This window comes from Fundulus heteroclitus, chromosome 22 (assembly GCF_011125445.2).
Source record: "Fundulus heteroclitus isolate FHET01 chromosome 22, MU-UCD_Fhet_4.1, whole genome shotgun sequence".
Lineage (NCBI taxonomy): Eukaryota > Metazoa > Chordata > Actinopteri > Cyprinodontiformes > Fundulidae > Fundulus > Fundulus heteroclitus.
Window position 1 is genome coordinate 30,779,154 of NC_046382.1, and position 26,493 is coordinate 30,805,646.

General features: G+C 38.5%; 1 protein-coding gene across 5 annotated transcripts in view; it reads right to left on the minus strand.

Moving 5' to 3' along the window:
- The window catches only part of ccser2a (coiled-coil serine-rich protein 2a), a 72,313-nt gene that overhangs the window by 37,386 nt on the left and 8,434 nt on the right, over nt 1-26,493 (minus strand). For 3 of the 5 annotated variants that reach the window (XM_012864028.3, XM_012864029.3, XM_036126819.1), the window contains exons 2-4: nt 16,424-17,873; nt 16,123-16,343; nt 625-718 (exon numbers count right to left, since the gene is read on the minus strand). In XM_012864028.3, coding sequence (XP_012719482.2) covers nt 625-718; nt 16,123-16,343; nt 16,424-17,831 — 1,723 coding nt within the window. In that variant the 5' untranslated portion in view covers nt 17,832-17,873. Of the gene's footprint in view, nt 1-624; nt 719-16,122; nt 16,344-16,423; nt 17,874-24,873; nt 24,916-25,032; nt 25,252-26,493 lie in introns of those variants that run through there. The other 2 variants (XM_036126818.1, XM_021317200.2) reach the window with 2 other exon arrangements.

The following is a 26,493-nucleotide window of genomic DNA, read 5'->3' on the forward strand; positions in this document are numbered from 1 at the left end:
GATATCTAAGTGGAAGTCGTTTATGTAAGGGGCGGATATTAAGCTATTAAAGTAATCACGCCAACGCCACACTTCTGTCATCAAGCAAAACATATGTTTGAGCCGCTTCTACACAAGTGCACTCTGGTTTTCTCGCAACGGCGATTGTCAATCATGCACATCTGTGTGCATCTGTTCATAAAAACAAAGCCAGACAGCTGGATAAAAATACTACCCCAAGTTAGCTGCGGAGCATTCAGTCAAAGTCTGGAGATGTCATTTAATAATTCTTAAAAAAAAAAAAAAAAAAAGACAAATATTAAAAGAGTGACAGGACCCAATACAAAACGAGGCATCTATTAAACTACTTTAATGGATGTTGCTATGGCAAATATGCACCCAAGGCAAAGCAGGATTCAATTTATTCAAACCATTATATCCCACAGAAGGGTTCTACTGGAAATGGAAAGCACAAGCCTTGGCAGTGCATTAATTTACATTTATGATAAGACAGTTTTGCTGGAGGTATCCGCTTATTCAAAAATAATGGACAACCTCCAGCAACAGAAACTTAAGTATTCATCATGGCCTTATGTGGAGTAATCGCAACAACACCAGGAAATATATTCGTATGTGTGTGCTGACCGAGCAAGCCATCCTCTGGGAGGTCCACATCCAGCATGAGATCATTATCGTCCAAATCTCCAGTTCCCAGAGGGCCGAGGTTGTTCAGGATGTCCTGCGAAACAGAAAATTGTAGGTAATAATTCATTAGAACACATTACACAACACAGTAGAGACACTGTAAGTACATTACAGTCATATTATTTTTGCAAAGGAAGCTGCAGCAAAGATAAAATGACAGCTGGCTGACAGAATACACAGTGTTTGGTTTCAGTTGATAATGCCTTGCATATACTGGCCACAATCCTCAGGGATTTCGGTCCATATTGAAATTGGTAGCAACATACAGTTGTTGCTGATTTGTTGACTATACATCCAAGATGCAAATCTCCTGTTCCACCAAACCCCTAAGGAGCTCTATTGAATTACAATCTGAAGGCTATGAAGGCTGTTGGAGTAAAGTGTATTCATTATCAATATGGGTGGACTAAGGTAATAAATGGACATACTGACTAACAACATTCGGGTAGGCTGAGGCATACAATGCTCAATTGGTACTAAGGGGCCAAAAGTGTGCCAGTGAAATGTCTACAACTCCATTATACCTTCACCAGCAGCCTAAACCTCTGAAGCAACACAGGGTGAATCCACAATTTCATGTTGACACCAAACACTGACCCTACCGTCACAATGTGCCAGCTGAAATTGAGCCTAATCAGGCTTGGCAAACTTTTTTCGAATCTGTTATTTTCAATTATTGTTGAGCTTGTGGGAATTGTAGCCGGAGTTTCCTGTTCGCAGCTGACAGGGGGGTCTATCTAATGTGGTCTTCTGCTGCTTCAATGTGTTTCAGAGATGGGTATTCTGCAGACATCTTTTCAACCAATGGTCGAGTCCGTTGTCTCAAACCAGCCTGCCCAACGCACTTTGACTACTGGCATCAACAGGCATATTGCACACACACCTGCCATTTATGGATATTTCCCCTTTTTCAAACCATTTATGTAAACCTGGCTGTGCACGAGCATCCCAGTAGAGTCTGAAAAAGTCAGACCACCACATCTGGCTCCATCAACCATGGCTCGTTCAAAGTACTTAAATGCTCTTTGCTCCTAATTCGTATACTCAGTTTGAACATCAGCAAGTTGTCTTCATCCCGTCTAGATGCAGTGATGTATTTAGTTACTACCAGGTGATTGGCTGATTCACTATTTGGGCTAGCAAGAGATTAAAGAGGTGTAGATGATAAAACTGCGGGTAAGTGAGTTTCATTTATCATTGAAGATCTATGGAATACTTCTTTTTTCAAAGAAGGGTGGTCATAATTAACGTCATAACTGAATATCAATAGTTATTTGAACACAGCCAAATGTCTTGCCATTCCCAAATTACTTTGCTAATTAGCATCAATTTATATGTAGTTTCAAGATGATTCTTTTCTTCAAAAGGCATTCCAGTAGACGATTTTCCAAACATCAAGATATGGATACCAGAGCAGGCTTTTCAAAAAAATATCACCCAATTATGAATGATAATGCACTTCGCTTTGAAAAGCACAAACACTTCTCATATCAGCTTCAAATTATGCAGCAGTCTGACTTGCTCTGTAGCAAATATTTCAAAGCATCTCAAAAGCAAAGAAAAGAATCAATAGTTCAAAGCTTTACTTTTCCCAGGCATTTTTTTCTGCTCTACGAAACTAAATAGTCCAAGATTTGACTAGAATGCACAACGCAAAAATCAGTCATTATTGAAAATCTTGTGTGTGTCATAAAAACTGACTGCTGTCTTCAGACTTAATGATGAAGGATCAATTAAGGCTGGAGAATAAACAAAAAAATGCTTCTGCAGTCTTTCAAATAATGTCAGAGGAGACGTGGGTGGAATCTTTGTTTCTGAACAGTGTGTGTACAAACCAACCTGTCTCATCTGTTTTATTCCCTCTGCTGCTTATTCTCTGATTTATGCCTTCCCCCTAACTTCAGTCCTGTTGCTATCTTCAGTTCTAACCTTATTAAATTCGTTTTTAGGATAAACACTTTATGACAAACCTATAATAAAAAATAAATAAAAAACAATAAAAAATAAATAAACAGTAATGCAAAGAGCTTGACAAAAACTATGCTCCTTTTCCCTGCTTGATATTAATTGCATTTCGTTATACTGAACATGTAAAAAAGCAATACAGGAATAAGGTGCATGTGTATCCTATATATATATATATATATATATATATATATATATATATATATATATATATATATATATATATATATATATATATATATGTCTGACACCAAAAAAGGCTTATATGCCATTGTCTTGGCAATAACATTTATGATAATATAGATAAAGATTTCAGAGATGTTCAGCTTATACCTTGTGTCCATTTGCTAATTTTGTTTCATTGTTGTTTATTCGTATAATTGGTACAATTGCTGATTTGCTGGAACTGAGTGCTACATGTCTGAAATAAATGATCATGAACGTTAACAAACTGAAGAAAGGAGCTTTTGAAGCTTTCTGTAAAATGTAATTTTAAGTTGTGGTTAGGAATAAATTAGGACACCTACTACATTTATTCCTATTTTATGTTAGTTAAAAATACATGTCAGAATACATTTTGAAAGAGGATCGCCCTGCTTATACCACACACATTCGTCATAAGAGCAGAATCCAATATGCTAAAATAAGCCTCCAAAGCCCTAAAATGTGATCAAGTGACCTACAGCAGTCAAGTTCAGCTTGTTTGGGAAGTGCACAGCCTTTCCTCTGAAATAATATCATGAAGGACATAATTAGGTTTGCCAGAGAGAAGGTAGAAAAAGACACAGGAGTTTAAAAGCAAATTACTAAGACACCAGAAATAGAGTTTGCACCGAACATCTGAGCAAAACATCCGCTAAAGTTGATAAAACTGCTTGGATGCTTAAAGTATGTGTAATATCTAATTATTCTGCTCATTACACAGTAACATAAGAAGATGAGGTCTAATAATATCAGGTTATTTAATCAGATTTCCTACTGGGGCTGCCTTAGTTGTCTGCTTAAAACAAAACTGTGCTTTCTTTGTCTTTTTTGGAAGCCAAGAAAAAACTAATTAGCCCATATTCCAGCTATCAAGCAGTGCACACCAACAAAGGTTGAAAAGAGCTCTGCTGCTTTACTCTATGCTCCATTCGAAGCTGCCAAAAACAAAATGGATACAATGGATAAATGGATAAATGGATACAAACGATCAGAATTTATGAATCAGTAAAGTTATCAATGAGTCTTGTCAATGAATAGCTCCATTTTACTCTGTAAATACCTAATTTGACCCTGTATGATTGTATTTTTTTTTAATTTGCTACTGAATGTGTTTCAGGTATTTTTTGAGATGTGATTTTTATTTTTGTCTGCGCCTGTCAGACAGTGTAAATGTGCTGTGTAAAATGCTCTTTAGCAACAAATAAACAAAAAAAGGATGTATATTATTCAGTGGTGTTGACATCCATGTTTATATTCAAGTTCATGTCATGCAGACTTTGAAAATCTTGGTAAAGAAAATGCACTTGCTCATTTATATCATGTTAGTATGTTGAACGTGCTAGAAAATATCCATAGAAATGAAAACGACTGTGATTTCATGCAATATGGCAAGCCTGATGTGCCTGTGGACTCCTGGGATGAATGATTAAATGCCAGGAAAATGACTGACAGTTTAGAAATCCTAATAAAAAAAAAAACATGAAATAAATAAGGTTCAAAATCTTTAAAAGTAAACAGGAAAGGGAGTTCAATGAAAAAACCAACATGGCCTGTACGATGTGAACCAGCTTTGTGACACTAAAGGCCCACAGTTGAACCGTAAGCTACCTCAGTAAGCTACTAATCCTGCTTTGTAGTACGGGCCTCTGATCTTCCCATGAGCGGTGCGGTACACAGCGTAATGCAAATCCATTTAAAATATGTTTAATTTCAATGCATTAAGCACAATGAATGGTGCAGTTTGTGCAGAGCTCAGAACATAAAAAATGGATAACCAGTTATTTCCTTGAAGATTATTCTAAAAAATCATCTTTTTGCATGTCAAGCATAAACTATATATACAAATTGTGACACTAACAACGTAATGAAGGAGACAAAGGTGTATTTTTTTTTAATATGAAAGTTAGTAGTCATAGTTTGATTAGGTGTTAAAAGGCCAGCTAATTTTAAAACGTACAACTGCTACAACTTTCCAACTGAAACACAGTTCTTGACGATGTAAACAAGCTTTTGATTTCATAGATCTGCAGAGCTGACATTAAACACTGAAAACCCAGAGTTTTGAAGATTTCCAGGAGAAGCTTTTCATCCCACCGTGATAAATTAGATTTAGGGAAAATCAAGAACCCATCTAAAGAACCAAGTTAAACTTGGGTTGTGTTTACAATCAATATGCACAGAGGAGAAATATTTAAAATGTATTTCTCAGATATTTCAGTCCTGTTTGCTATGCTCCAAGATTAAGAAGGCTTTTTTTTTTTTAAATCGAGTAACGATTACTGTCTGAAGAAATCTCAGTCAGGGTCATTGATGGCAGACACACAGTACAGAAAAAGTAAGCATTTTTTCAGCAACATCATTTATATCATTTTGCCAAATATCTGGATAAATTAGTATGTTATTTAATAACGCATTTAGAGCTCAGGACTCAGGAATAGCTGCTGAGCTGTTGCTGTGATATTGTGGGAGACACAGATTGGCAAAACTGAGGTTCAGATCATGTATATCCTGTGGGATTTCAGCAGTCTGACATACAGTATAATCCTTTCTTGTCAGCCTCTTTGGATTTACTGGTCTTGGTGTTGAGCGAGTCCTTTGCCCCAGTGCTCTCTGTGTGCCGCTCTAATCCACTTACCAAACCAATTATGCAGAACAAAACAGCTATTTTATGAGTATAAAGACACTGTTGTAGCAACAGTGAGGTGGACCATTTCAATCAAAGACATCCAAAGTCTAATTCTATCTGTCTGAACTGATAGATAAATAGCCGTGTTTCACATCTGCTTTGCACTCTGGTCGTTTGAGAGGGTATTTTTTATTGAAGGCTATAAATAAGGACATTTTACGACACTTTATCATCCATGAAAGATATGTTGAATTGTTTTTTTCTGAGCTGAGTCTCCAAACCCATTTTCTTTAATGCTAAAAAAATGTTCCTGCTCCATCACACCTGATTTAAGGTCTTGGCATACCTCTTCATGTTAGAGGCCTTGAGGTGCTTGTACCTCATAAGGAAGCACACGTTTTTAGTCAAACTATTTTTTTTTTCAGCTCGGCTGAACAACTCTGTTTCCACTCAGATTATGTTCAGTCTTCACTACATTCTCTATAAGGAGGCAGTACTGCGTTGGTCTGCCCACTATTTGAAAGAGGAGAAGAAGAATAAAGTTTAAAAACAGAAAACATATTTGATAAGTCCAACACTTTTATATTTTTGAAACAGTCCAGATTCTATGAAAGCAGTGGCCTGAAACACCTGAAACATAAAGAAAACACTCTACCATTATAGAAGCAGATAAAAAGTCAATAGGTTGTGTAGAATGATTGGAAAACGCATAGAAAACATATTTGAGTTCATAAAAAAAGGAATGGAATTTTGTATTGGAAAATGTGTAGGACGTAGCTGAAAGTGGGCGAGCACAATCAACAACTCAACTGTGGGTGTGACACAAGCTCTGGAGGTTATCACCCAAGTGAAAAGTATTGAAGGGCAGAAAAATATAATGATAATAAAAACGACAATCAACCAAAAATTATATCAGACATTTTTTTACCCGCTCCAAAAAATGTGAGTATGTGATATTGTGATAAAACATATTAGTCAGATTTTCTGTACTTGAAAGGGATGTGCAAGTCGTCATGGGTCCAAATCTTAAAAAAATGTTTTTTCACATTTGACTGACTGAAAGATGGTCCTCCAGTCTGCAACATCTCATTGGCTTTATTTTATTTTTTTGTGTGTGCGTGTCTATTCTCAGTAATAACGATAATAATTTGGATCAGTCTTTCTTTGAACCTGCTTGCTGTGTTTAGCCAAGTTCAATAAATGCATTAATAGCAGATTTCAGGGCAGCAAAGGCTGTATTTCAGTAAAAAGTAATGATATGTGCGGCCCTATTTACTATGAAATTAAAGAAAACATAAAAAAGGAGGTTATTAAATGACAAATACTTAATGTTATAATTTTAATTTCCCCCATTTAAAAATAAAACGTCTTAATCTGCCTCAACCATAGGTGCTGGTGGGCAGCCAAATTATTTTTAAATTACAGTTGGGGGCCGCACAGAACCAGTCCAGGGGCCGCAAATGGCCTACGGTCTGTACTTTGGACACCCCCACCCTAAGCTGCTATGATGCAGTCAACACACCAAGCTGGGAGAGAGGTCAAAAATCTTGACAGTTTATTGGCAAAGCTAAGAGGTTCCCAAAACTAGACAGTTTTCTCTGATTAGAACATTATGTCCAAATAGAAACATAGGTCTGTGAGCAGTGAAAAACAATAGTCACACTGGAACACAGTGTTTAGGGAATGAGACGAATAATTCCCATTATAGACAATAAAGTGTATAATCTGAATATTATACACTGAGTTTTGTACATTTGGACTCTGTGAAGTCATAGTGGTTATTCAATCTGGATAGGAGTGTTGCAGCTCACTATATTATATTTGTTTTACAGACATAAGAGTTACTGTTACTCATCTATTTCAAATTCAACGCCAACCGCTGATCACTGCCAATGCACAAGGGTTTGGCTAAACATTTGAAAAGCATCAAAAGAGGACCAGTGAAGTAAAGAAATAAAGAAAATCAGTATCAGACAAATCATTGTATGATCATCTGTGTATTGGGATACTGAAGTTTAAAACAAGCCATTTTTTCCCCCTCCGCGTTTTTGTTTCTGCAGTGTGCAAGGCAAACATTCAGGGACAGACACAGGCGATGCAGAGGAAGCATACTGAGCCAAACTGTTAAATGAATGATGACAGCTGCAGCAGGGAATAAAATAGAGTTAGAGAACCATTGATTCTGCTGTATGTTTTTCCACGATTTATCTATCCTTCACATTTTCTTCTGTTTTGCTGACAGAATAACAACATGCCGTTACGCCACAGTGAAAACGCCGCACGTACGCACCGAGCTGCCACATATGTACTGTTGTGATAAAAACCCAACGTTAGTCACAAACAAGAGTGACCTTTAGATAAGAAAATGAAATGTGCCAGGACAGGAAGCTGGAAGAAGGCGCTGCAGAAAACGCAGGTGTCTGAGATGTTTACACATTGTTTTATCAATCCAAGAGGATTGGATTTGCCAGAGTTTTGGAGGTACGTAAAACATCAAGTACTGAGCTACTCTTCTGCGGTTTTATTTATATGTAATACAAAGAACATTGAAAACGGTAAAAGGCATATGACCAATTACAGCCAAAATTGAAATATAGCGGCTAAATCCATCAAATCACCGCCTATTGGGCTGTAATCTGAAAGTGACGTTGACTTGCGTTCAAGTTGTGTTCTGGTCCACAAGGCATGCTAAAACAAGCAATACTGATGAAAGAGGACAACTATCCTTGAAATACTACATATAAAAGAATAGCAAGCATGAAATGTAATGACACTGCTGCATGTTGAATAAGACGGAAAGGGGAAAGAAATGTAGCATAATGATGTGCCCAAATGGTTACAATTTCAGTAATCGCTATGCTATGTGAAAATGCTTGTATAGGATTCCATTTTTTCTCTCTCTCAGCTCCCCCACTGTTTGCAACAAAACAGTGTATTAAAGTACATCTCCAGCTATGGGATGTAATTTCAAAGGCAGGCACATCATTTGTAGCTTTGGCTTCTTTGCACACAGGTTCAGGTATCAGACACTGAGTATGTGGAGGGAGAAGAAGGAAGGCTTCTCATGTCTAGACGCATCTCAAAAAACTACAATACCACTGTGAAGTCATTTTATTTCAGTTATTTAAATTCAAAAAGTGACATTCCATCCATCCATCCATCCTTTTTCTTATTTGCTTTATCCCTCATGGGGTCGCGAGGGGTGCTGGTGCCTATCTCCAGCTGTCAATGGGCGAGAGGCGGGGTTCACCCTGTTATATTTTAAATTTTGATCCTTACTGTTTTATAGTTAAGTGGTCAATCGGTGATTGTGATTAAAGTACTAATTCACTATTGTCAGTGTGGGCAGGAGCTGGAGTCCAGCTTTAAAAGAAATGAAATAAGCCCATCAATAAAGCTCTTCAGCAGAGGGATGCATGAAGTGCCATAAAATGTCTTGGTAAATGCTTTTCTTACTTTGGACTTGATAAAAGACAGCGGACCACCGCCATGACACAGATCCCTGAATGATCACCGCCTGTGGAAACTTCCCACTGACTGGACCTCAATTAGCTGGGGCTTCGCTTCACAGATCTCTAAAGGTTGCAGTTCCTCCTCTTGCTTGTGCATCCTTTCCTGCCACACTTTGTCCTTCCACTGAGCTTTCCATTAATATGTTTGTACATGGCCAGCTTTTTTAGCATTGACCTGTTGAGCATTACACTCCTAATCCAATGCATGTCTGCTGGAAGTCAGCGGTCTTCTCGATGAACGTGTAGGCTATAGCATGCCCATACAATAACTTTTCTGTGTTGGAAATATTTTTCCTTGGTCTGATATGATATTCTAATTTTCTCTTTTTTTTAAGATTTCCACTAGCTGGAAGCTAAAAACAAACATCAAAACAATAAATGCTTAAAAACTGCATTCCTTCAAAACAAATCTAAATATGAGTTTTTAGTTTTGACTATTTTGAATAGAAATATTATTATTATTATTAAAGTATGACCTAATGCACCTACTACGCTACTTCTGGAACTGAATTGATTGAGCCTGACACTGGAACAAGATGACGGTTATTAACCCACCCTGTTAGTTGTTATATATCTATGACTCTGGCTGCCTGGTGAACATCCATCATCTAAAGTAACCATGCTACGTTTATTTTACCCAAAACAATGTTTTTAGCCAGATTAAGCTTGAGCAAACACTCTCTACAGTCATATACTAGAGGCTGAAAACATGATGGTCAGTCACAGCAGTAACTGTAAAATTTATGGCCAGTACTTATTGATTTTATTTAGACCACTTGATTTGATTGTCAGTGAAAATGGTTTGGTGTTTTTCTAGCCAATCTGCTGTTGTTGCCATTCCGCTTCCTGACATTAGTCCAAGAAATGGCCATTTGAAGGAACATCACGGTGGTGATGAAAGGCGGTGGCACTAATAAAACCTAACGTTTCTCTTAAATAGCTGCTTCTGTCGCTTTAAAAAACAAACAAACAGAAGCAGTCAAGCTTCAAGCTTCAAGCTTCATCGATGCAACAGTGAAGCTTGCACACTGGCAGCATTTTCAATAAATGGCTGAGAATTCAGGAGACAAAAAAGGCTTAAGAAATTCTTTCATTTTAACACTAATGACTTAACTTGTCTCAACCTGGGGCTATAAAAGCCTAATATAAGAGGGGGAAAAACAGGGAAAACAGAGCAGCAGTATTTCTGAAGCTCTGAGAAAAGGTACTGAAGGAAATCAGAGTAATACATAACCACAGTATGTCTTTATTTATTTATTTATTTATTTTTTACTTGAGCTTTTAGTCAGATGTTACCAGAGTCGAGGCAAAAAGTCAAGAACAGGCTGATGGGTAGAAAAATAATGAACACCTTGAATAAAAATAATGATAATACAATGTATTACAATCCAAAAATAGGCAAAACATTAACTCTGAGACCACAAACGGGTCAACAGAAGAAAACATCAGATATGTACCAGTCAATCAGCAAATTCCCTTTTGATGGGCTCTGAATTACAATCTGCAGGTCAAATTGTGATTTTCACTTCAGTTTCACTGAATTAACCAAACTTAAAACGTCCCCTACATTTAGAAAAATCCCACCCATCTTCCAAGAGATACGGCTAAGTGTGGGGATGAGCGTTGGAGGTGAAGCGGGGCTCTGGGCTGCAGTCAGGCTGAGGGAAAGTAGCATGTTGAAACACGGAGGGACAAGGGCAACATCTGGTGGTGTCGCCACTGATCGGTCTTTTGAGGTGGAGGATTTTCACTCCTCTCGTCACCAGAGGTTGAGGGAGGCTTTGTGGAGCTCAGCAGGGCTGAGCCATATCAGTTCGATGACTCCACTGCTCAACCCTAACAGGGCAGCACTAAGACAGTTTTGAGACAAATATTGAAGAACTAAACAAGTTCACATAAAAATGTAAAAAAAAAAAAAAAAACAGTAACATTAAAATAGCACCCCTAGGCCCAGTTTTTGTAGTTTATCTGCATAAATAGTGGATTTTTGTGAGTTCCACTTTTAAGGCATCACATAACTGCACTTACTGTTGTGCGGTCTTTATCGGTTGATATAAATGCTGATGAAATCCAATAAAACGTTAAGGACATATGCTTAGATGAATAAATTGGGGTAATCTTGTAATTGTAGCCGAAGTTAAAGCTACTGCAATACAATCATTCTCCAATTTTATCCTTTGTAGTTGGTAAAAAAAAAAAGAAAAAAAAAAGCTCAATCAGCAGGTGGGACCTTAAAGAACTGGAAATGGTCATTGGCCAGTAAAAGCTTAATCAGTCAGGGCGTCTTTAGAAAACATCTACTAGAATATCCTTTTCTGGTGCACATCTCGTTGGATGTGTGACACTTTTGGAAAATAAAACGTCATTACGTTTGAAAATTATTGAAAGCTTAACTTTAGAACTTGTGCAGGGCAGCAGATACTGTTGATACATTGAGCTGAGGGTTGGAGAAACGCTCAGTGATTGTGAGATGCAGCTTTCAGTTTCAGCTGCTATTTTGCAAGGCTGGTATTGTGCTCTTCCACATGGCACGCCATGGGAATCTCATTATGAGCTCTGGTAGCCCACTCCTCAATTTTGCACAGAGCTCTATGAATGCAGATACAACCACAAATCAACACAAAAAAAAGGATGGCATACACAGAAGCGTAAAAAGGAAAACACACTCCCACATTGTTTTTGTTTTGAGGATTCACAGTGCCTCCAAGTGGACTGCACGAGCAACCGCAGTCTGGCAACGTGACTGAAGCACAGAGGGGGAGGTGTATCTAATTCACTCCCTCTCTCCAGATAGAAGTTTGACAAACAATTTTCAGGTAGATGAATGCTATGAACCAGGCCTTCAACCCGCTCCCGTTTTTACCAGCATCCTTTTCAGAGCCAGGAAGATGAAGCAAAGATCTTCTGCAAGATGCTTCTTATCTGCATTCACCTCCGCGGGTTATGAAACCACAATATCACGGTGAACTGAATAAATCTTCAACAACTGAAGCTCATTTGTGACACAAACACCAGTTTGCTACAGAGTTATATCTGCTGCTTTCTTTAGCTCATTGCAAACAACTATTTACTCAGCGAACAAGGGAATGATGAGGGGTGAGATTCAAACAGATGGGAGAGGAAATGGCAAAAAAAAAAGGGTGGGGATAAGAGGAGCTCAGTGCATCCAATTACAGTAAGTGGATTCATTTCCTCTAATCAAATAGCATGGTTAAATATCTCATAGGCAGATTCCCCATAGAGGCAATCTTCACACATCAGCAATCAGCCACTGCATCTGCTCTCCTTTGCTTCTGCCCTTTTCCTTTTCTTGCTTCTTTTTCACCTCTAAGCCTCCACTCACTAATCAGACCTTCACTACCCTACAGCGAGGACTGTATCCCCCGACTGCCTTCTACTCTGAACAGGGAAGGAAGCTTCCAAAACCACATTAGTGCATTAAATGAGTTCTCTGCTGATTTATTGGATGTTAGTTAACACAGCTCCACCAATGGGTGGAAATGAACATTACCACTGATGAAGAAAAGGCCTACCGTCAGCTCAACATGAGACGTATCGTCTGTTACCACAGTACAACTGAAACCAGATATTTACATACAATGTATAAAAAGATACAACCATTTTTTTTAACAATCCTACTCTGGCGTGAAACCCAAAATAAAGCTTTCCCCCTTCTAGCTCAGTTACAATTATCAAAAGGATTCATTTTTGCTAATTGCCAGAATAACCAGAGAAAGAAAATTTCAGATATTTAATTCTCCTTTCTTCATAACCAAACGTTTACGTACACCAATAAGTCTTTAAATTTTTTTTAGGAAAGTCCAGATTATGTTGACGTCTTGGCATCCTAAGCTTCTGATTGGTTAAATCACGACCCTGGAAACAATCCGAGTCACACCTACTTATGTGTTTTAAAGTAATAACAGCGCAAACACACTGCCTCCTTCGAGGGACATTGTGGGAAAATAAAACAGTATCCCCCAAGATATCAGAAAGACAACTGTGGACCTCAACAACCCTAGCTTATTGCAGGGTGCAGTTTCCTGAAGGTGTCATGTTCATCTGTTTAGACAATAATCACAGGTATAAACAGCATAGGAATGTCCAGTCACCACACCACTTACAACAAGATAGGCCTTGTAGTCTGATAAAACTAAAGCTGAAAGGTTTTAGCCATTTTCAGCATTGTTTGAATTAGAGGAAAAAGGGGAAAGCTGGCAAGTCTATGAATGACATCCCAAATAGGAAGTACGAGGTGGCATTCATAACGTTTTGAGAATTTTTTGCAGCAAAGCGAACTGGTGCACTTCAGATTGATGTACTATCTGAAGACATTAACAGTTAAATGGTTAAACTTGGGCACAATCGGGACATCCAAACGGACAACAACCCTAAGCATACAAACAAATCAGTTACAAAATGTTCTGAGGAGACCTAAGTCAATGCTTTTTGGCATAGCTATCACCAAGCCCTTATCTCAAGTCCATTGAAAATGTGTGTATAGAGCTAAAAAGGTTTTTACAAACCTGTCTCAACTATACCGGTTCTGTCAGGAAGATGGGACATTTAGCATAGAAGTAATTTTACTAAATAATTTCCTTTTGCTGACCTACAATTGGAATACAGGACAAAGAGGCAAGGTAATAAAGAGGCAGTGAGGAACAGTGTATGTAAATATCTGGTTTCTACTGTATATCTCTTCAATCCATCTACAATCTCTGTTTTTCTAACCTCACTCGCAATCCTAAACAGCATTGTGGTGATACAGCACTTTACTAATGCCAAACTTCCTCTGAGCGCTGTAATCAGTATAACACGCCTTTTATAGACGAATTAGAGCACGCCGCTTAGTATTTGCTAATGCCTTAATAGTGGCATTATGTAAACATTAGTGCTGCATTGTTTTCTGAAGAGATTTGATTAGTTTAGAAAGACTTTAAGAAAGCAGAATACAGCAGTTGTTGTGTTAGACACTGTCTTCATTATACCTGGATTGTAAATGAGCGCTTTGTTTTACCCCGAGCTATGAGCACACTTAAACAGAACGACCACATTAGCACGCACTGACTTCTTGAGGCATGCTGCGAAATTCCTTTATCGAAAGCACAAAGTAACAAATACATGAGTAAATACAGACAGGTCAGAAAAATATTGCACACCTGTCATCCTTTAATGGATTTTGTGGCTACTACAAGTCCATTGTTGTGAGATAATCGCCACTATCTGAGGGAAAGTCTGCGTCAAAAAATATATATATATCATAACATGAAAGTAGTTAACGCCACAAAGTTTATTATATAACTTAAATTCGAGCTCATTTTTAAGCTGTTCAATAATTACCGGGATCGGATACCCTGGTACATGATACAAAGGGAGACTAATAGGGCCAGCCAAGCAGATTAGTATTACCTTCCAAGAGAGGGAGAGGCCTTGGCATCAAAACACCAGTGATTACTTGCAGCAGAGAATCATGGCAATTTGATCCTCTTCACAGTTTTGTTTTTACCTTATTACTTTTTACATAATTGATATAAATTACCTCTAAATGGATTAATGGCCTTGTACATAGCCAAATGTGCAACTGAAAAGGTTTAAGAAGTGAAATATAAATGCAAAACATAATTTATGCATAATCCACTAATGAAAACTGAACTTTCATACAGAGCTGAAAACAGATCCTACAGAGCTTGGAAATTCAAGGCTATTTGGATTAATTTAAATACTTGGAGGTGAAGATTAGGGTACATTTAATCAGTTTACAGAATCACAGACGATATGTTTTGCCTCCAAGGGATTTCAAATATAACACACCAATTTAAACTCACATCTATTCTATTAGGCTTCTAATCCTCCACTTAGCTATTCGCATGAAAGACTAAGCTAAATGCCTCAAACTTTAAATTTCCTTTAGTTCTACTTTCTAAAAATAAACAAAAATAAAATTAGGATGATCTTTCTTGGATGTAAAGTCAGAACTTTCAACTTTAGGTATTTTGAGAAGACTGCTCAATACCAGAGGTGGGTAGTAATTACCTTTAATGATTAATAAAAAAAAAAAAACTATTGTACTTCTAGGAGTAGCTTTAGTCTATCTTTTTTTTACTAGTTTTTACTTCTACTGCAATAATAATACTTTGAAGACTTCTTTTACTTGAGTGCAATGTTAAATGTGAGTGCTGTAACCCAAGTCAAATTACTTAAATGTGCACATAATCATGGTCAAATAAAGCAGTTTTTGGGTATATATATATATATATATATATATATATATATATATATATATATATATATATATATATATATATAGATAGATAGATAGATAGATAGATAGATAGATAGATAGATAGATAGATAGATAGATAGATAGATAGATCGATCGATAGATTAAATTATTATTGTTAAATTAGAAAAAAATAAACTGAGAATGGCTAAAGCACTGCTAGTATTATGATTCTCCCCAAATAACTTTTGCTTGTTTATTTTTAGACACTATTTACCTTCTCTGCTGAATCATTGATGTCTCAAGCGTACATTTAAGATTTATTGAAAGCAGAGAGCCGGAGTGGATAATCTCTGGATATCCAGTGTGTGTCACCATTCCCGGGAATTAGGCTTGATTGTATTTATTCTTTATGTTCCGGGGATCGTGTGGTCTTCAGTTTTAATTTTTTAGTTTGTAGATTTTCTTAAGCTTTTCTTTTATCTTTTTCCTGTTAGATTTCTGTCTCCTCCCTATCATTGTTCATCCTCTCCTTCTGTTCCCCCTTCATTGCCATCACCTGTGTCCCCTAATCATCCGATTGACTCCACCTGGTCCTCCTGCTGTTCCCTCGTTCTCCTCCCAGTATTTAAGCCGTTCTATTTCCTGTCCATGTTGCTGGTTTCTGCTGGGTTCTACCCTCCGGTTTGTTCCCGGCCATTTCTTTTTATTCTTCATTAAATACCACCTTCACTTCTACTGCAGTCTGCATTTGGGTCCTCCTTCGCAAAACATGACAGTCTGCACATGTACACCACAAAGTCAACAAAAAATACTGTTAACTGTTTACCTCATCAGGGTCACATAAATGATCAAAGATTAAGAATATCTATATAAAATCGAATTCTACAACAAAGAAATTAGGGACTCACCATGCTGTTGATTTCTGAATCCTCATAGCTTTCTAACGGAGACTTGGGCTCCCCTAGAGGCTCAAGACCTTCTTCATCCCACATATAGGTCCCACCAGAGCTATTGGAGGGTGATAGCTCAACTGAGGAACCCTGAGGAGCATCACTCTGCACGGGAGACAACACCAACGATTCCTGCGTAGATTCTTGCATCTCCTGCATAGGGGTCTCTTCTTTATTGCCTATTAAAATCAAATACACATAGGGTTTAAAAATAAATGTCACACAAATAAAACAATAAATTCCTTGCTTCTTTTTGTACCTGTCAGTTCTGCAGGCTCCCAGTCTGTGTTCTCACTGGGAAACCTCTGCAAAAGGGTTTGAGTAGTGCTGCCGGGCATGTCTCCATCACTAAAAACATCTCCTGCGTAGTCAAAATCATCTAGAAACTCTTCACTGATGTCACCTCTTTCCAACGAAGAGACAGAAGATAAAGACATATCCTCCGGCGTCTCAGTCGCCATCTGGACAGAGCTCTGGTCATGAACGTCTCTTTCTGGTCCATTTCCAGTTCCAGAGCTTCCACCACTGTCACTGGATGAGTCTGCTTTTCCACCCTCACCAGCTGACTCAGCACCTTTAGATATCCTCAGAGGTCCATCACAATCAGATGAGACTGAGGATCGAATGCCCTCTTTGAGCCCATCTGATAAAGGAGACTTCTGCTGTTTCTGTGCCGCTGGAGCCGATCTGTGACCCAAAGACCCCACACTGTTAGCCAATGGCTTTGTCAGGCCAGAACTGGAGAGCAGAGGTTTCCTCAAGACTCGGGGAGGGGTGGCCACTGCAGGGAAAGATGGGTTGGGCAGGGAGGAGTCAGCCGGAAGGCTTTTGCTGTAGTGAAAACCTGAACCTGCACCTCCAAGCTTGCCGTTCAGCCCTAAACACAATCTCCCATTGCTGACCCTTGGAGGTTTGAGAAAACTACTGCGAGGGGGCCGAAGCTGAGTGTTGGCCAGAGGCTTGGCTAACTCCACAGCCCGATTGAAGGAGAAAGACCGAGTCATCGGCTCACAGGTGGGCGAGGGAATCTGTTTGAAGTGAGTGAAGCTGTTTGAACGCACCATGTGGTCCAATGTCAAGATCTTCTGGTGCTCAATGGATGGTGATAGGCTATCCTGAGAAATACTTCTAGGAGAGGCGATGCCTAACATTGGTCGCACAAGGCGCGACTCGGACCCTGTTCGACCAGGAATACCAGAAGTGCTATAGGCTATTTTAGAAAGTCCATTGAGATGGTTTTGACCAACTTTCGCCGTTTTGGGACTTATCTTAGTCAGTTGCTTGGGGACAGTTTTGGGGCTGGAGGCAGCCACCATCAAAACACCTGACCTACGCATTTTAGGTGTTGAAAGAGAGCTATTCTTTACTTCTGGCAATGAGGGCGCATGGTGTTGTGCCTTCTCTTCATTTCCATCCCCTGGAATAGCAGGTATGCTAGGGCTAGAGGAGGTCATGCTATCATCTTTCTTCCATTTAATGCATGATGGAGATGGTCGAATAAGACCATTCGGGCGTGTTCCGGATGAACTGGTCTTGCCATGCTGCATAGATGTAGGCGTCTCTGTCGAACCATTGCATCCAGGACTATTCCCACAAGCTGAGGGGCGTCCACCGAATTTTGGCAGTCTGGATACCATGGCAGGCCCAAGGAATGCTTTTTCTTCCATCAGATTTTGAAAACGGCTTAAGAAATTTAGGAATATGCATAACTGTGAAGAGAAAAAACAGAAAAAAAGAAATTAAAATTAAAAGTGACGCACCAGACTGACAAGCAATTTTATAGATCTGTTTTTTTATTCTAGAAGAGATTAACTCTATCCAACATCAGCACTGATTCAATGGTCTTGCAATGTAATATTGTTCTGGGCATTTATGTCAAATTTCTGTAAATTATAAGTTCTATTTATTTTGTTTTTTTCTCTAGACAGAATAAGTTAGTTTGAAAACAAAAGCTATAATTTTATATTTAGATCTGTTTACATTGCTGGGGTAATTTTTAGACCCTTCCATTAATTTAAGAGATTAAGAACACACTGTATAGGGCGTGGTGCATGGAGACGGATTTTTGTTTGTCAAATGTCCAACAGGAGGTAGAAAAAATATTTTTAATATCAGATTAAGTTAACTTTTGTTTTTATCTAAGTGGTACAATATTTTTTGTTATTATTTTATTCATATTTTTGCTGGAAATAAAAAACAAATATTATTTCAAACAATCTAGTCAGAAGTGCATTCAAAAACAAACCACCTGTTGTCACCCATGGCCTTTCTTGGAAAATCTGGGTTCTTGGAACTTGGAAGGCCGTGACAAATATCATCATTGGGGGAAAAAAGGAATCTTAAAATTACTGCCCACTTGTCGGATGACTTGGTACCTCAAACCAGTTAATGAAGGAACAGAAAATAAATTACTTTTTCTTTTTTTTTTTACTATTATAATTTTAGATATGATGCAACCTTGTAGCTGGACCTAGGTTTTGGCAGATCTGAAGCAAAAAGACCTGGCTAAGTAACAAATAAGGGAGAAACAGACAGAGTCCCTGAGAGACAAGGCTATGCTGGGATGGTGGCCAGGATGCTGTGAATAGCGAACGGAGGATGTGTATCATGGAAAGCGAACGAAGGAAAAACACAAGGCTGTTTCCTCCCACTCGTTTAGATTCGTTCATTTCCAATCAGCCATGAGACAAGCATACATGTGTTTGCTGTGCACCTGCACGTTACATCCATCTGGCCACTGCTGGAACATTAAGAATTGAACAGTTGCTTATCTCCAGATGGCTGCTTTGGTTCGCAGAGAGTAAACCATCTGCATGAGTGGGCAACGCTGTGACTATAAACGATGTACGAAGAGCTGTTTCCCTACACCAGAACATAACCTATTGTTTGTTCACGTCCGGAGCAGCAATCATTTTGGAGTAAATCTCTTGGAAAAAAAACTTTCAAAAGAAAAAAAAAATATGGATCTCTTATTCTGGAAAAAAAGAGAGAAAAACTCTCAGTGCCCTACATCTCCATCTAGTGCAGTCAAAGGCCCACTCACCCCACCCTCCTAATCCGTTTCATGCACACACTCATGGATATAAACACAAAAACACACACTCACACAAACCAAATCAGGTCAACATGCATAGACTGGGTTACCAAAGCCTCTTTGGCCCCGAGGAGGGGTCGGTGACTATGCCTGTGTTTAATGGGAAGACTGGGGGGCTTTCACAACTCTCAGTGTCCACAGAGCCTTTCAAGTTTCATTCATATCCACAGTGGCAGAGCACTGTTGGCGGTAAACACTCGTTTATCAGGGTCATCTCTATTTCACCCAGCAAAATAAGAAAATAAAAAAATGTGTAGTGCTGGTGATTTTATTTAGTTCTTATATGGTTATATTTTAATCGTTTAAGATTTAAGATTCAGACAGCAGCTTCTCTCTCAGGTATACTGTAGTTTTACTTTATTGATAATAACTGACCTACAACAATAGAAAGGCAGTCATTGAAAACATCTAAGCTATTTCATCTAGTGGTTTGTCATCATAGCGTGTATTGTCTGTATCAGCTTTTATTCACAATACCCACATATTTAGGGACAGAAGAAAAAAATCCCAATAGCAAAACTACAAACATTTTCTGCCATAACGTTCCTACAGTTTAAAGTCCTTTTGACTAGATGTGGGAGAAAGTGTTGGAGCGACCAGTCTTCATATACTTGAACCCTCACTTCCAAGAAAGATCCGATATCAGCTACTTAATATTTGTCTTAATCCATAAATGAGAGAACGGCAAAAAGCCCAATGCTCTGTGCAAAAGGCACTTTAGAATTACTGCTATAGTTTAGCAGTTTTTTGTTCAATATTTTTGCTTAATTATATTAATCAAAATCAGAATAACAAATAAATGTTAGTGGCAGCATTAGGGTTGTAAGTGTCTAAACAATAGTGATTATAAACAATAATGTGGTTAAAAACTGCCTTTTAACGAAGCTGAACTCCATCAGCCTGTAATTGTTCTGAACAAAAACAATCCCAAAAGAACTGAACCTTTAATTATGACTGCAATTTTTTTCTGTGCAATGATAATGTTCTCCCAATGATACGAAGGTCAGTGTCAATGAGCAACAAAATAAACAAGATCCTAACTGACTGAAATATATCCAGAGGTATAGTAAACACCACAGGCCATCTGTCTAGCCCTCATACACTCAGGTCTGCCCATCCCCCTGAATAAACAGTTATCCCACAGCTTCACTAAAAAAAAAAAAAACAAGTATGTTGCTTGCATAAAATTCATGTTTGCAACACAATGTCATTAAATGCAGGGAAATAAATCACTGATACTACAGCAAGGATTATCTGTGTGGTGAACACATTATGGTACAAGAAAAGCCCATTATGCACTACTACGTGAGAAGGTACTGGGTCGGTTTATTTTACACTCCTTTTGTTTGGATTGTGGTTCAGAACTGATGCAGGGTTAGTAGGAAAAATATTGTGGGATGCGCCACCCTCTCACACTTGAAAAAGTTGAAAAGAAAATACAAAAGTATTTTTTGTATGTATAATTTTTTGTTGTTGGGTGTTTTTTATGTATATATAATTTACTTATTTTTTATTATTTTTATTATTTTTAAGGGAGATCAGTATTGTCAATATCCTGTCTTATATTAACTCCCTCTCTGTATAGTTATGAAATGTGTGTTCAATTATGTTAAACAACAAAAATATATAAAATATAAAATATGATAGATAGATAGATAGATAGATAGATAGATAGATAGATAGATAGATAGATAGATAGATAGATAGATAGATAGATAGATAGATAGATAGATAGATAGATAGATAGATAGATAGATAGATAGATAGATAGATAGATAGATAGATAGATAGATAGATAGATAGATAGATAGATAGATATAGATAGCACCCTTTCAATGACACAGAGAAAGCCCTAAAAAGGAAAATAATGTCCACAAAGAATTTGCCAGTGATGTGTTTCAGATTAACGGCAACAATAACCATGTATTTCTTATTGACTTTTAGTATACAGTAGCTTCACTTTCAAGAGAGACAGCAATGGATGTAACAGCAACTTGAAGACTGGGTGAAACAAGGGGGGGAAAAGCAGATGGACAAAAAAAGATATTCTTAAGTAGAGTGATACTGAGAAGCAGAGAGACTGTGGACAGCCTTTTTCCCTCAGAGAGGTTTTCTGTAGGACCTGAAGCTCAGCATATCAGCAGCGAGCACAGTTTGTGAAATGAACCGTTAGGTGAGATGACATCTTTTCTTACTCCAACTGCTATACTGGGAAAGGAGCTTTATTTTGGTCTGACAGTAAGGATTTGGGCCTTACTTCATTTTCTACTCAGCAGACAGCTGCCCTAAGATACCCGGTAAAGGGGCAGGAAAGCCTGAACCTCAGACCTGTAAAACTGTAGTTGTCTACTTCCCCTTAGGGAGAGCTTTCACAATTGATCTGCACATGCTCACAAACTGTGGAGGCTCAGGATGGATGCAGATGGGATGCAAGAGCCTGAGGGCGATGATTTATTGGGTCATTGGGGCTACGCATGAATGAAAGTGCTTCACGAGACACAGCAAATCCCCCATTCTTGCTGTTTATCCCCCTTAGTCAATTTATATCTGCATGTGAGTGCTCAGAGTTCCCTGCAAAGCTGCAGTGGAGCAGTATGCAGAGCAACATGTTTTTTTATTTCTTTTATTTAAAGCTATTCACTCTGAAAATGTGCATATTAATGACTTTCATGGAGTTTGTCCAACACATCGTGTCAGCTGTTTGCAGATGTTGCCATTTTATTTTCATAGAGAGAACAAGCAGCAGGCTGCAGAACAATCAACTATAAACTAGTTTCCATCCAACGCTTGTTTGAATTTTGAGCAAACTTTTAAAACATTGCAAAAAAGAAAATGTTTCCATCAGCTGGTTTATAGCAAATTAACCTAGCCGACGCATAGCGTAATGTGGTCATATGTTGACGTTAGTGGTCATAAACAGGAAGCAGCAGTTGGTAACTGGCACGGACCACAGATCAGTAATAGAGCGGGGCTTTAATGAATGCGTTGATTTATAATTAGTTTTTTGACGGATGAGAAGTGGTCGCGTCTCTTCGTTGGTCCAAACATACCAGTTGTTGCTTCCAGATCTGTTTTCGAGCATTACTGGAATATCCGAGAAGATGCCGGCATCAGAAACAGCTGACAAATGTTTCCATCTGCTCTTTAGTGCATTTACATTTTTAGAAAAAGTCACAAAGTCAAGTCAAGTGAGCGTAAAAACTTTTTTGCTAAATTTTGTGAATTAATTCAAAGTTTGCCGTTTTCATCAACCTTTTCTAATGCGATATTTCAAAATGCGTATCAGCTTATGATGGTTAAGATAAATAACTGGTTATGTAACTCATGCTTGCATCTAAGTGTTGCTACCACTGCCTGTGGGCCTTCCTTTTAGGGTCTCTGTTGAGCTCTAGATCAAGATTTTATACTGTCAGAGAAAGGACTGTCAATAGCACATTATTATGAGTATTAGAGCATAATAACAGATGCACAACTTCCTTTTAAAACGCAATTTAAAATGTTAAAAAAGACATCAGTTTCATTTTACAGCTGTACATGAATCCAATGACTCAGTCACATGAAATACTGTCTAACCAGGTGGTTACAAACTGGAAGAAACAACTTTACAATCAATAAAAGGACTATATCATCACGCTTTAAAAATACCAGATAAAAGGTCAAACTCACACAGAAGCTGTAGAGTTTTACCAATACATATAGTGCTTTGGAAAAGTCAAGTGATTTCCCCTCTCAGATCTTCTGTTGCTTTATTGTCATACTTTCATCTTTCAGATCAAACAAATGTTGATGCCAGACAAAGATAACCAGAGTGAACACAATTAGCATTTTAAAAATGGTTAATTAATATATTCAGGAAAAAATAGCAATTCAAATCAACCTGCTCTATGAAGGTACAATTCCCTGCTTCCCTGCTAACTCATTAAAATGTAATTAACCAAGATGTTTATAGGTTTTAGTGGCCACACCCAGGTCCGGTTACTACCAGACCCTTAGAATTAAGTAATCATTTTGCTAGAACATGTTGAATAATGTGAAGTACACACATCATGCCCTGAGCTATAGGAATTCAAGAACAGATGAGGAACAAAGTCACTGACATCTGTCAGTCTGAAAAGGGTTGCTAAGCCATTACTAAGGCTTTGTGAATCCAGCAAACTACAATGAGAGTCAATATCAATATTGACTCATCCAGATCAAAAACACCAACTAGAACACTGCAGGCCTCTTTTATCTTAGTTAAGGTCAGTAAGGTCAAGAATAAGAAAGAAACTGGAAAATAAGACATTTCACTGGAAGAAAATTGTACCGACAGTCAAACAAAGGTGGAGGTGTTTTCCTCTTAAAGGGGAGATTTCCTCTCCACTGTCACTACGTGCATGCTTAAAATGAGGGATTGCTGCAAAGTTAACAACACAATGAAAGCAACTGTACACTGTGGCTACGCGCTCATCCAGGAGGAGTGAATGCTACAAGTCAGACTCGATGCAATCTGCTGGGTTTTCTTAGATATAAGACCTTTTAAATAAAATCTGTCTGTATGATTCGAGTGAATTGATTTTGTTAAGTGCCCTGAGATATCATATGTTGCGAAGTGGCGCAGAACAATCTGGAGAATTCTTTAATCGGGTTGAAAATCCGATCCCTGTGATGGGTTTCCACCCTTTTCTCAGCTTTGCAGAGGCTATTTCCTGTTTGAAGCAGTTTCAGCTTAAAGTCACATTTGCAGAATTACTTTCTAAACACAATAACAAGGCTTGGAAACGAATGACCTAAAAATGGGAATGGGCATGAGCAATTTTATCCCCCCAGGGCACAAAGATAATGGTAAACAGCGATGTGGATGGGTGAAATACAAATATAAGTGTAAAACAACAGTGAAAGAAGTGATGTCATGAATAAAAATGGGAAAAGCCTCTTGTGTTTAGCCCCAGTTGTTTTTTGAGATCTTTTAAAATGGCTGTAACGTATAACTTCTCTTTCTTTTTAGGTGCATTTTCGTCAAGTAAAATCAACAACAACAAAACAACTTTTTCTCGTCCGAGGACCTTTTAGAGACCAGAATTGTGCATAAACACCCACACGATACAGAACACAGACAATTTGGTCGCTAAGAAGGGCACACATGATACACATCTTCAAGATAAAAAAACAGGCAAACCAAGTCCTCATTTATTTCAAAGACTCTATTCTGACACCAAAATGATTTTATGGTAAGCATATCTTGAATATAACACAGCGTAAATGGCTTTATATCAAAACGAAGGCAATCTCCTATGCAACCTGGTGCTCTGAGGAAGCCAAATGAGGCAGTGAGGTAAAAACTAGGCCAGTCATCTGGGCAGGGTAGCGGTGGAACACTGCTCTCTCACCGAGGAGATTACCAGAGTGCCATTAGAGCAGGCTAATAGAATGAGACAGGGAAGATGCTAGACAAATGTGCACTAAGTAAGGCAGTGTTGAATGGAGCTGCCCTGATGCTAAAAGATGCAAACGCAATGAGACAGCATAAATGCTCCTGTAATGTTGTATACAGAGAGTGGTAGCTCAAATGACAGGGAGCCGACAGCGGACACGGTGAGTAGGCAGGAGGAGAGAAAGTTATAAGGTGTGGCAACCTGCTCCGTCAGGGATCCATTACAGGCTTTATTATCCCAGAGCTGTGCATGAAAAAGACAAAGGGAATAAAATAAAAAAAACCTCATAAAATGTATTTCAATTGTCTAAGTACCAAACAAACATATCCTAGAAAGGTTAGTAAAAAAAATAAATGTTACCTTAAAACAGGTGAACTTCTGATGACTTTTCCAGACATTTTCTTGACAAAATCAATCATCAAACAGAAAGTCAAATCTATTCACTCTGCCACTTTGTATCCGCCATCATCTAAACTAGAAACTGGGGCTGCACCCGGATGGAAAACCGTGCACAGGAAAAAGGAAGAGACTTCAGATGTCGAGCTGCCTGCTGCCTGCCTCGATCCTCACATGTGTGCAAACATAACGTCAGTTGTGCAGCTCGTGACGGAGGGGTGAGTGGGTGGAGAAAGCAAAGCTTTCATGGCTGCATTCATATTTGATGAGGGTGTTTTTTTTTTTTTGAGAAGCCCTACCTAGCGTAAGAGGAGATGCACAGAAACGTCTTGGAGAAAACATCTATCGAAACAATTTCCGATGAGAAACTGATCATTCGCCGACTGAAATTTAAGAAGCGTGAAGCCAAGTGTAATATTCTAAACAAGCAGCAGCGTCGACAGCATTTTTTGCTGATATCAGGAGACCACCGAAGGGGCCAAGAAAGGAGACAGACCCTGCCAAGCACTCAGCTGAGCATAAAAAAGATTATTTGTTGTGCTGCTCACAAAGATTCAGCGTTGAATTTAATTTCTCCCCTCATCATTTCATGGCTGACAGCCTGCTGGTTCCACTCAGTCAACTATTTTCTGCTCAGGCTGTAAAGTCATATGAGCAGTGCCAGCTCTTCAAAGTCTCCAGTGGTTTCTGAGACTTAGGTTACCTTCATTGATCACAGCGAGGAGTCGAAAGCAACACCTGCTATATCCGCCGCAGAACCAACGGCAAGAAAAGGATAGACAGGGACTGATTTAATTTAGTCTTGAAGGTTTTATTTAATGCTTTAAATGAGTAAATGAGTCAATATGAGTAGTGCTCTGCATCTACATAACTACAGTAGTGCTGCAAGTTGAAGCCTGTATAGATGGATTTTTTTTCTTTCTTCCCATAGTATGACCTTACTTTAAAATATACCACAGTGACTCAAGGCACAGCCTGTCACAGAAATGAGTCAGGCTGCAGTTTAGAGTCATACGGTTTAACAAGTTTCCCTAATCTGCCCTGACTCATCCTATAAAAGTCCTCCCCTGAGCTCTTTTCAAGGTGTAATGATGAGAGCTGAGAGCCTTGGCAGAGCTTCTGCAAAATCTAATTAGCAGCTCAGGTGTCAAGTCTCCCCATCGCCATCATCGTGATAATACCACCACTTTTTGTTCGGCTCCTTAAGTGCAAGTTTGAAAGAGACGGACACGTCACCGTGTTCCTGATGCCGGGTAGGACCTCTGCTTGAACCGCACAGTGACAAGACATCCCCGTTTAGTTTTCACAATCCGACGGGCCATACGGGCAAATAATGGTGGAAATGTCACCGGGTTAGAAATGAAAAGACAAAACAACAGTGGTAACTAAATAATCCACAACAAGCCTTTGTTGTATTCAAGCAAG